General features: G+C 46.4%; 1 protein-coding gene across 1 annotated transcript in view; it reads right to left on the bottom strand.

Annotated features, from left to right (window-relative positions):
• The window catches only part of LAMC1 (laminin subunit gamma 1), a 67560-nt gene that overhangs the window by 13256 nt on the left and 42279 nt on the right, over positions 1–12025 (bottom strand). The window contains exons 2-13 of the mRNA XM_030952997.1: positions 10614–10918; positions 8529–8659; positions 6991–7157; positions 5901–6089; positions 3859–3976; positions 3668–3766; positions 3426–3562; positions 2445–2567; positions 2168–2357; positions 1862–1974; positions 349–570; positions 72–260 (exon numbers count right to left, since the gene is read on the bottom strand). Of these exons, the coding sequence (XP_030808857.1) occupies positions 72–260; positions 349–570; positions 1862–1974; positions 2168–2357; positions 2445–2567; positions 3426–3562; positions 3668–3766; positions 3859–3976; positions 5901–6089; positions 6991–7157; positions 8529–8659; positions 10614–10918 (1983 nt within the window). The remainder of the gene's footprint in view (positions 1–71; positions 261–348; positions 571–1861; positions 1975–2167; positions 2358–2444; positions 2568–3425; positions 3563–3667; positions 3767–3858; positions 3977–5900; positions 6090–6990; positions 7158–8528; positions 8660–10613; positions 10919–12025) is intronic.

The following is a 12025-nucleotide window of genomic DNA, read 5'->3' as shown; positions in this document are numbered from 1 at the left end:
TAAGAACTAGCAGGAGACACATTTCCAGAAGCACATGGATGTAAAAGAACATGTTCTGTGTAGGAACACACCTGTAGTGCCAGCCTGGCAGCTGGTGCACACCACCTCCTTGGTGCGGGGCACGATGGCACAGCTCGAGGTGCCTGGGCACGGGCAGGGCTGGCAGTCCGAGGCTGTGCCGGCCGTGGCATCGCCATAATACCCATCACTGCACTTCTCACAGTGAGTCCCTGCCGTGTTATCCCTGCAATTGCACATGCCTGCAACAGAGAGGGATGTGAGTTTTGCTTCACTGTCCAATCCAGAGAAGAAGCAGCAGCCTCTTGCTGCTCCCTGTTTGTCTCTTACCCGTCTCGGGGTCGCAGGTCTCGCTGTGCCCGTTGCACGTGCAGGGCACGCAGGGGCTGTAGGGCCCCAGGCCTGGGCTCTCTCGGCGGTACCCAGAGGTGCAGCGCTCACAGAACTGCCCCTCGTATCCCACTGGACACGAGCAGCTCTCCACCCAGGCCACGGGCACACCGGGTCCAGGGCGAGCACTTGTGATGGTGACATCATCCAGGTGACCGGCACCTAGAAAGCACCAAGGGACAAACCCTCTGTAACCACAAAGGCTATCATCACCTCTTCCCCAAACACAGCTGAACGAGGGGTATGAGGGGCAGACAGGGGGTGCTTGCAGTTGGTAAGATGAATCAAGACGCAAAACCCTCCAGGAAAGTTTAGAGAAACGAGCAAAGATGTACTAGAGCTCACCAAAGGAGCAGGCAGGGTAGGAAAACTGGGAATGACAATATAGAGGAGAATCTGAGAACAACAAATACAGCCAATTAAAATTAAGTTATATTTTACATGTATATGGTTCCCATTTCCAAATCAAATACCAAAACCAGTTCCTGGCTTTCAAGCCAGAAGAGACCATGTCTCTAGAAATTGTAATACACTGTCTGCAAACCACGGCTCGGGACAAACTCGACAACTATTTCTCTCAAGCCATTCCTTCCTCTGGCATCTCAGCACTTCCCTCCTCTACTCCCAGCCCCTTCCCTGGAGCAAAACAGAGCTCAGATACAACATAGCTGATTTTTAACTTATACCACTGTGTCTGCACCATCGCAGCAGCTCCAGTGCACTGAGCAGAGCCTCAGCTCCTACACATTAGCAGTGGGTACAGCACTCATGGCTGGTTTGCTCCACACCTTTCTACCCTTCCATTTCACAGCCCCACATTCCTCATCATGGGCCACCCCTCGGAAAACTTGCAGTTCTCCCACCTTCACCAAATGCAAATTCATCCTTTGCATCTTTCTGCAAAAATTCTTCATCACACAGCAATACCTAAGGACCTACTTTTGCTTCATGTCCATTTTTATAAACCTTCGTTATGAGGAAATTTCACTCAGGTTCTGCACAGGCAGCACTTTAGACCTTGTCCTTCCCATTTGTCATGTCAAGGCAAGATCCAGAAAGAGGGGGAATGTAACCATTTCCAGTGCAGCAAAACTGAAAGCCAAGTGTTGTAAACTTCCTACATCCTCCTTCAGTACTCTGTACTACGTATTTTTACCAACTGGAGGATAGTGGCTATAAAACAAAGAAAAATTCTCATGTCTAGAGCAAGCAATCAGCAGTTGCTAAGTGTTCAGCTTTCAGACATTCAAAGACAACACTTTTCTTTCCCATGTCCTCTTCAGGAGGCCTGGGAGAAGATGCTACACAGGAAAGCCAGGTGAAAAGCCATTGGCACAAGCTTTGCCAAATAAGCTGCCACAGCTGTTTATGGCTGGGCCCTACAATGAAGCAACCCAAGCACTAAACAAATGAGTTTGCCCCCTCTTCTGTGACGTTCTGTTCAGTGACTTACTTCTCTCACTGTATGTCCCACGGATCTTGATGGAAGTCAAGTTGTGGAGAAGCTTTTGGAATTCAAATGCTGTAAGAGCAGGCCTCCATGGGTAATCTGCAGCCTCGTGGAGCCTGGGGAGAAGAGCCAAGCATGATCAGCACAGTTTTTAGCTGCTAACAGCTGCACCCTCTCAAAAGCTCCCTTTGCAACAGCGCTGTGCTATTGCAACATCACCCACACAAGTCTAAGCCCAAGGATCTCTGTTTCCTCAAGAGCTCAGAGGCCAAAGGCAGCCCAGCCAGGTGACAGCTGCTCCCACCGTACCTGAAGGTGTAGGTCTGCACATTCTCACTGGGGTAGGAGTTGCCCTGGGCAATGAGAGGCACAGACACTCTCAGCCCAGCCCCTTCCAGCACCAGGTCCTCTGCAGAGAGGCGCGTGTCCCGCCTGTCCACACGGAAGGAGAAGGTCAGGTTTTGCCCATAACTCAAAACCTGGTTGCCCAAGAACTTGCCTGAAAGGAGAAGAAATCCTTGCAGTTAGAGAACAGAACACAAAGGGCACAAGCAGCACAGAAAGCCATGCTTTTGGAATGACCTACGTGGTGCAACGAAGTACATGGGGAAGTAGGTGTCAGAGATAACGGAGATATCCTGGGTCTCAGCACTCCACTGCAGCAAGACCTCTGAGCCATCTCGCTGCTCAGCACGCCACTCATCCTCTCCTGAAGAATCAGATGGACAAGAATTAACACCCTTGGAAGATGGAGATTTGCACGCACTTCTTGCGTCACGTTGTTCGTGTCTTAGCTAATCTAATGTGCGTGGGCACTGACAGGCTGCAGAAAGCAGCTGTGCAGAAGAACTTAGATAGTAAACACCATCCTTCCAATTTAAGCCCCTGACTCAAGTGCTGACTTAAAACCTCTGAACTTTGAATCCTCTGACGACTACTTGTCCAAAACTTTCTTTTCTAAAGAGTGTAAGTAGAGATAAAAAAACCTGCAGGCCACTACAATTTGTTGAGAGCTACAGCCTTTGTATGAAGTCTTCTCCAGTGGAATTTTAATTAAAAAGATGTTCTTTTCAGACTACGCAGCATGAAAACATGCATACACATGAAACTGACTGCATGAAAGAAATAGATTTTTTTCCTGGGCTTACAGACTCATTGGAAACACAACCGTGTTTTATTCAGAGCCATGTAAACCCCAAATCTAAAGTGATTTTGATCACTTCCATCAGAAAGTCCTGACTTGGTTCTAGAACTGAGGAAACTCTGCTTTGTCAGTACACCTCTCAGGCTAGAAAAGGTTTCTATTTGCAATTCCCACTTGCACCTGCAAGGTGTACAATAACTGTGTGCCTGAGGCCAGAGCTGTGAATTCATGCCTCCCCATCTGAACAAACAAGCTGCAGACATGGAAGCTCGAGGCAGCTTCAGCACTTCCAAAAGAGGGATCCTAGACATGCCTGCCCAAGGTTTGCGGTCTTGCACAGAAAGGAAGGAGTTGGGGTTTTTAAATAGCTTCTGACTTGAGTCTACAGCCCAACCTGAGATAAAAAGGAAAGCTCAGTTTTACCAAACTCGAAGTTGGAGGTGATGCTATAGATACTGTAGCCCACAGCACTGGTGCAGACTGATGAGTGTCCAAAACAGAAGCAGGGGGTACAGCCTCTTGGATTGGAGGACTCCAGATGGAAAAATCCAGGTTTGCATCTGAAGATGTGAAGGAAAGAGAATTAATTTCCCTGATGCTTAACCCCAGGTCCTCGCTCAAATGTTTTTCATTCTTGAAACAAAGCCATGGGAAGAAAAACTCACCTCTCACAGTGGAATCCTTCCACATTGTCCTTGCACGCACACCGCCCTGTCTCAACGTTGCACTCCCCTGTGCTGCCAGCAGCATTGCAAGAACAGGGCCTGGGGGAGTCAGGAGAGTTCAGTCAGAGCCATGTAGAGAAAGCTTTAAAAAAAGGCTTGTTTGGCTTTCAGAGAGCTGCAATCCTCCTTACCTGCAGCCAGCTTCAGAGAGGGAGTGGAACCCTGGCTGGCAGCGGTCACACTTGTCCCCCATCACACCGGGCTTGCAGCTGCACTGGCCGTAGCTGTCACACTGTGCGCTGAGGGAGCCTGTGGGGACAGCAGGACACACACACATGGCTCCATCAGCTACTCAGACTTTACAAAACGGCCAAGAAATAAGGCAGAAGAAAGAGGGAAGCACAGCCTCACACTGAGGAGTGACACCTTACCTAAAGACTGCCTCTAGCTCACAGGGATTTCCCTTTGGCAGCTCTAGACAGATGAACTGTTATCTAGTCTTCCCAAGCTATACTCAGCCTTTTATTCCTACCAGCCAACCTTTTTATATACGAAATATGATTTTAACTTCAAATTGCCTTCTCCTGCTTCATCCTCACTGCTAAATTTGCATGCCTCCAATTCCACATCTGTTTTACTCTGCAATATGTAAATTCCAAAATTTTATTCACTGAATCCCTTGTGCTCCCTGTAATCAGCATCTTCCTTTACCCTGACCTCTCCCTTTCACACTCCAATTTCCTTCCTTGATTCTTAAGTTGCATTTAAAGACTAAAATGCCTCTTTGGAACAAGGCTGCATTTGCCACTATGAATCCTAGCAAACTCATGAGCAAAACCCTCATTTTTGGAAGGATGCCTTCCTCAGTACTGCTCCATTCAAGTGGTCTTGCACAAAAAGCAGCAGCAGGTTTCTTTAATCCATAGTGGACAAAATGCTTTCTCCCAAGCATCCATGTAGCTGCCAGCCTCAGAGCTGTCAGCACTGTAAGAGTTAACGAGCAGGAGAAAAATATTTTAATATACAGAAATAGTTGCTTGTTTCCACTTCAATCCACACCAGAAGATTACAGCAAAGTGAAGAGTTATAAGATGATTAGGCTGGACGGGACAGAACAACTCACAAAACCTTTACCATATACAGCCAAAGTTCAAATGCCCTTTGCAGTCCCACTTAGGATTATTTAGGAAAAAAGAGTACTTGACAAAAAATACCAATCCAAACATATCCAAGAGATTGAAATACACCATGGGTGTCAGTGAGTCATGGCATACAAGCTAGTGGCTAAGTTATAAAGGCCTTTGAAAGCTGTCCTTAAAGACCTGAGAAGTCACCTCCCCGCATCTTTTCAACCATCTCAGCTCACACCAACCCACGCCCCCTCTTAAAATAAGGTCTAATACAAGGACCCAGGAAAGCTGTCAGAAGAAGAAAAGGCCTTTATTGGTCAAAAATTTCACAAGTGAATGGCTCCTTGACAAAATTAGATAGATGTACCCTGGCAGATCTCTCCCTGGCTGCTTTTAGGGCATGCTGCAAGCAATGACTTATGTCAGCTTCTCTTTTGAAACCTCACATCATATCTTACTATTTGCTATCCTTTTCCCTCCTTCCACCTTACTTGCTATGGGCTTGGTGTAGTTATGGGATCACTCCTTACAGGTTAAGTGGTTCCCTACACAACAAAAGATTTATTCTCCTGCCACAGTTACCCCCATCCCCATTTATTTTAAAGGAGTTTAACTACATATTTTGAGTCTAATTTGTTTTATCTCACCCCACCCCCTTTTGTGTTTAATGTTTCACTGGTTTGTATTTATAGTGCTTGGATACTGGGTAGGAGAAACTGATGCAGCAGCTAAAGTTCACTACAATTTCTCAGCATGAACAACTTCCAGAAATACCCACTCACATCATCTTGGTTATTAAGAATTTAAATGAGTTCTTTAGTACTGGAAGCATCCAGGGTAACACATACACAGTGGGAAAAAAAAATCTATTTCAGAATACATTGAAAGGAGTAAGTGCTGCAGAGGTGACCCATCTGCCCTTGCCACCCTGACTCCATTTAGATCCAAAGATAACTTAAACCAAAATACAACCCAATAAACATTTCCTACATGGAAAAAAAGACAAGAAATCCAAACAATCCCACAACGAGCAGCACGATGGAGAGAAGAAGTGGGTTTTGTGCTGGCAGTTTGCCAGCAGCTGTGCTCGCAGCAGTGCTCACCGACGGGGTTGCAGCTGCAGGGCAGGCAGCCCTGCTCGCTGGCCAGGCGGTAGAAGCCGTCGCGGCAGCGCTCGCAGCGGGGCCCGTCCGTGTTGCCGGCGCAGTTGGTGCAGTGCCCGCCGTGGCCCGTGGCGCGGTACAGCTCGGGGTCAAAGTAGCACTCCTGGGAGCGCCCGCTGCAGTCACACGCTGCAAAGACACGGCACTGTCAGTGACCAGCTGTCCCCACAGCACAAATCCCACCCTGCACAGATCAGCTCCAGATGAGCTGGGGAAAGAGCATTTAACCACTCCAAGACCTGAAACACACTTCAATGCCCAAAACAAAACCAGCATTTGCTACCCCACTTCTTTCAACATCAGGCTGCCACTTGCAGCCAAAATGTTGTCCTCCCACACAGCACCACCGGTCTCTGTCATCCAAACAGGCATGGAAAGGTAACATGAGGCTACTCCATGCTGTAATGAGAGCTCCTCCCCCGTACTGCAAATCCCTAGACAGCAGGACATCCCAATTTCACCAGCCCATTGAGGGAAGCCACAGACAGCTGGGACCTATCTAGACACACAGAGGTCAGACAGGAAGAAAACTTTTCTGTCTGAAAAAGCTTCCCCATAAAGTAAACTACCAGGAGCTGTAGTCTGGAACAAAAAACCAAGCAAATTAGTGTTCTGTGACAAAGACCTGCATTTGCGGTCCAGAAATTAGGTTAAATAATCAACAAGTAACTGTAAAAACCCATAACCCAAACACAAAAATCAGCTGATGCTAAATGAGGAGCTTTTGAAAGGGCAATTATACTCCAGCATAGTAAACAGATTTTTTTCCTATGGGTCTCATAAAGTACAAGCCTGTACATTTCTTTAGGAAAGATGAGTGGTTCCCATCCTTCTCCAGAAAGGAGATACCCATTCCTAGGGATCTACCAAAAAGCTCCTACAGGACAGGAGTGGAATGACCAACAGTCCCATGAACTGTGCTTAATGCTGGCTGTGAGTGAAGCTAGAAGCAGGCAGGGCCAGCTTGTGGCTGCCTGCAGAGGCAGGGACTGTGCCCCAGCCAGGCTGTGCCCTGTGCGACCTCACGTACGCAGGCACTCGTTGGCGCTCTCGGCAGTCGCCCTCCTCCACGGGCGGTCATTGAAGAAAGGAAGGCACTTCTCACAGTCCACCCCAAAGGTGTTGTGCTTGCAGTTGCAGACCAGCTTGCCAAGCTCGTTCTTCACACACTCACTGGCGTGCCCGTTGCACTTGCACCTGGTTCAGGAGAGGTAAGGAACAGGTATTAAAACTCCAGGGTTCCAGGTCACTCTCAAAGCAATACCAAAAAACAGGGCCCAGATCTCAAAATCTGAGATGAGAGAAATTTGAAGATAAATGATTACAACAAAATTGAGAACAAAACTGCTGTCATTCTGCCTGGAGAAGAGGGAGCTTTATGAATATCTTATGGAGGCCTTCTAATATCTAAAAGGCGTTTACAAGACAGAGAGAAACTTTTTATCAGGGCCTGTAGTGCTGGGACAAGGGGCAGTAATTTTAAACATCTTTCAAATTTTAATTTCGATTGGACATAAGGAATCAATGAGGGTGGGGAAGCCCTGGCACAGGCTGCCCAGAGAAGCTGTGGCAGCTCCACTCCTGGAAGTGTCCAAGGCCAGGTTTGACAGGGCTTGGAGCAACCTCAGATAGGGGAAGGTGTCCCTGCCCATGATGGGGGTTGGATGATCTCTGAAGGTCCCTTCCAAACCACACCATTCTATGAAACAAAGAGGTGCAGCCTTCTCTAGGTAGGCATTTAGAAAGGCAAGAAAGTTAACCAACTCCTTTGCAGTCTTCAGACTAACCTGAGTAGGAGAAGCAAAGATTTAGCTGGCTTTATGTTAGTAAATTTTCCCCAACTTCTCTCCTGTGAAAGCCCAGAACACGGTATGTTCACTGAACGTGGGCTATTGTGGTATCAGTAGGAAATTAAATAGCACAAAGGGGACTAATACAGAAGCCCAGGGACCCCCAGACTGGTGGTGCAGCCAATACAAATCCCCATGTGGCCAAATCCCACTCTCAGGACCGCCATACGCAAGCAGGCCAAAACCCTGCAGTGGTCTCATCTCTGTTTAGTAAAACATTTTATCATCAACTACTTAAAATTAAAACATTCTATAATGGACTTTGGCAAAAGGAATGGACAACCACAACGATGCTGCACCACGTTCCAGACTGCCAAAGGAGATAGCTTCTTCAATATATGTGAAGTAGAGACACTCAGATTTTCTACTTACTGTTATTCAAGAGTACAGACACAGGAGAAAATAATTTAAAAACACATTAAAAACCACACAAACAGAGCAGAAAATATTTTTTCTTTTGTTTTTCATTTTAGTTAATTCTTTTAATCATTTACTTGATCAAATCACCTAATATTTCATCTAATCAAGGAAAAAAAATTATCTCAAAAGCTTATACATAATATTTACAAATTATGTAAAATTTATTCTAATGCATTCTTGATTTAGGACAGTCAGTAAAGACCAGAGCCTATGATGTGAATATAATCAGTACCTTTAAAGCAATCTAGTAAAACTAACCAAAAACTTTAGTAAGCACCAAGTTTTATTGTCTACTCACCTACCACCCACAGCAAAATCAGAAATTGCATAGTAGTAAGACTTGAGAACTTTTGGGTCATTGAAAACTTCATCTCCAAACGTGTTCAGACGGTTGAGGGTCACTCTAATATCTGTAGCTGTCACCCATTCCTAGAGCAGATAGAAATCACATCAGATGAAACACCCTTTCCCTTGAGAGAGTACCAGTCATTAGCAGCTCTGTTAATGAAGTCATTCCTCAGCAGCTGGGTCCTTCCTCATTGTTTTCCCCTCTGCACCTCGGGAGCTCATACACTCCTGCCCCAGAAGCCTTATGCCACATCCTCTTGGTTCAAATGGGTTTTCCTGACCCTTTCTCATCTCTGGAGACCCTTTCAATGCGTCTTCACATCCTGAGTGCTTTCATCTGGGAAGCACTGAGTAACCTCTCCAGCAAAAAGTGCAGGGCAGGCAATTATGCCAGCTTGCTAATTGTACATATCTGTCTGGCTGTAGTTTTCCTGCAAAGCTCTGCAGCACCAATGGGAAAAGCTTTAGGGTACATTTGTCTGCAGGCATATTGCACCAGACTAAAAGATACAGACAGACAAATGAGTGAGGCTGGGGGAGACTGAGGAAGAAAAACAGACAGATCTGACTTGCAACACAAGAGTTTTTCATAATATTTACACAGTGTCTGTAACACACTGCCCTGCCCTCGTGCAGCAGCAGCCAGCACACACAGCCTGTTGCCAAATTTCATATCACATTCTGCCAGCCACTGACACTGGCACCTCCTTGGTTTTATTATACCCTTTACAAAGCTGTTTTCCTTCAAACACCATAAAAAATAACACAAAGAAACATCCCTGTATGTACAACTGGGCAGCACCTGTGTCACTGCTCAGCCAGTAACACAGTGTTTATTTACTGAATTACAAACACTGATGTAAACACACAGAAATACCAATCACAATCTACACATTTACTTCAGTACTAAAAAGAAACACCAGGAGTTGGTATGTATTTTACGAAACTGGTGGTCAGATCTCTATTCCTTACATAGAGAAGCTTATCAGAAAATTATACAATTGCTAACTTGAAATCTCCTTGTTCACTTTAACGATAAGACATAGTTTTCTGCAAGGGTTGGCTACATCAATGAGGTGGCCAAACTGGTTCTTTTCCACTTCAGAAGTTCTTTGTCCTTTCCCATTAATCTTATTTTTTTCATTTCACTTTAGTTTGCAGAATCAACCCCACCAGATTCTGCTCTCCTGCCTGGGAACTGGAAACAGGCAAGCCCTGAGCCTGCTGGGTGCCTGTCTCAGACTACTCCTGCTACTCTAAGGGCAAAGGGAAGTGATGGTAATTACAGCTCTGAAAGGAAGACAATGAGCCCCATTGAGGCAAACCCCACAGCTTTGGCTCCTTGTTGCAATATAGACTGGAGAAGTCATCAAGCAGAACACAAAAACTGGTAAGTAACTCAGATAAACTGTATGCTCCCGACCACTGCCCAACCACTCCTGTGATTACAAAAAAAAACCATTCAAGAATGTTCAACAACAAAAAACCCCCGCCAAAACCCCCTTGCCAAGCCACCTGTAAGAGAAAAATACCAAGGATAAAATCAAACTTCTCTGCTTCAACACACATGTAAGAGAACATGGTAGGGATTCCTGTAATGCTTTATGTATTTAGAAGAACCTAATATTTCTTACTTTTTTCTGCTCAAAATACACATACAGATGCTTCAAATATTAACTGGACTGAGACCTTACCTTCCCTGTGTCTTTATATGTGAAACAACAGCAGAATGTCCACAGCTGCTTTCTAACCTGGCAGAGATCTGAAGACGTCCATCATCCCTACTGACAAATCACCCTTAACACCACCAGGTTTGCTTTTTTGTACAATAAACTTCCTATCAATAAACTCAAGAGTTCAGCTCTTCCTTCACAAGCATCTCTGTGGATTTTCCACCCCAACTCAGCTGTGCAAGGCCCTTTGACTATGAGTAAGGGCTGTAATGCAGCCCAGTTGGCACAAAGCCACCATGCACAGTGACCCAACAGGAAGACTCAACTCAGCCCACCTGACTGACCCAGTCCTGCTGACATACCTGCAGCACAGGGCTGTTGTCAAAGTTGTAGGCACTGGGACGCCCCTCCAGCGTGGAGAAGGCCACGTTGCCCCCGGTGAGGGGGGAGATGTCGCTGAACTCGTCGGTGCAGAGCGCCTGCTGCTCGTCCTCGCCGGTGCGGATGAAGCCGCGGTTGACTTTGCGGTAGGTGCTCTCGCAGGAGCCGCTGTAGTACTGGTAGGGCACCCAGGGGCCGTCCTCCCTCGTGCGCTTGTAGATGGCAAAGCTCTCGGGCCGGCTGGTGTGGAACTTGAGGCGCACGTACGTGATGTCAAAGGCTTTTCCTGTGGGGGACAGGAGACGCCTGTGAGAAAGACTCAGAACTGAGAAAGAATGCAAAGAGCTGCACTGCATTTCTTTCCCAGCATGATGCAGAAGGATGAGCATGCCCAGCAACACCAGAAGTATCTCTTTGAGTCCAGTATTGTACCTCCAAGCAAAGACAAGGTGAAGGAATTGCAAGCAGAACTTGAGGGCAGGCTGAACAGATAAATAAAGAGACCTACAAGCTTCTTGTAGGTCTTTTCAGAAGCTGCAATTCTCTTCCGCATACATCCCTAAGAGATGACAGACTACATCAGACCCATGAGGAGTTTGTGTGTATTTAAGGTCAGGTCCAAGTTAATAATGACATTTGATGATATTTCTCCCAAATATATGCATGGGAGAAACAGTAGTAACCAGAGAGGAGTAAGTCACACTGTAGAGCCTTGCTTGTACCTCTGCTTCCTCCCTAAATAGACAATACCTCAATCTCTTTTTACAGCTCACAAAGCTTTCCCTCCAGCATTGAACCTACCGACTACAGCCCCCTTCTCATTCCCTGGGAAAAACAAAATGAGGTTTAAGTTTCCCACATAATTTGACTGAAGTCAGCAAGGCATTTTTAAGACCAGAGTGCAATGATTTCCAAGCTACCCATGTTCTCCGTCTCCTAGAAGGATGAAAGAAAATCCACCTCCTTGGCCTCTGTTCCCCCCCTAACCGGTCTGTAACAGTCAGCACATCATCCTCCCTCATGACTCTTCTCAGTGACTTGAGCATCTACCCCCAGGCACATAAACCAAGTGCCCAGGGGAGTCACATCCCTGAGAGAACCCATTAGGAGGAAAGGACACAACACTCTTCAGCCACCTTTGTCTGCTATCCACACTGGCCAAGGGGCTGGCCAGGGGTTCCCAGGAGGATGCACACAGCTGTGTACCAGCTGTTCTTGCTCCACTTCAGCAAACAGACTGTGTACAGTTAGGACATCCTGGAGCATGTAGGGAGCTTGCTAAAACAACGTTGAGTTTGTTTGGAATAAAACCTCGGGTGTTTAGTCCCTGCCATGCTCTTTTATGCTCCCACCACTTCCAAGAAAAACAGTGCTCTAAGCAGAACTTGCAGCC

Source organism: Camarhynchus parvulus, chromosome 8 (assembly GCF_901933205.1).
Source record: "Camarhynchus parvulus chromosome 8, STF_HiC, whole genome shotgun sequence".
In the NCBI taxonomy this organism is placed as follows: Eukaryota; Metazoa; Chordata; class Aves; order Passeriformes; family Thraupidae; genus Camarhynchus; species Camarhynchus parvulus.
This window is presented reverse-complemented; position numbering and strand designations above follow the sequence as displayed.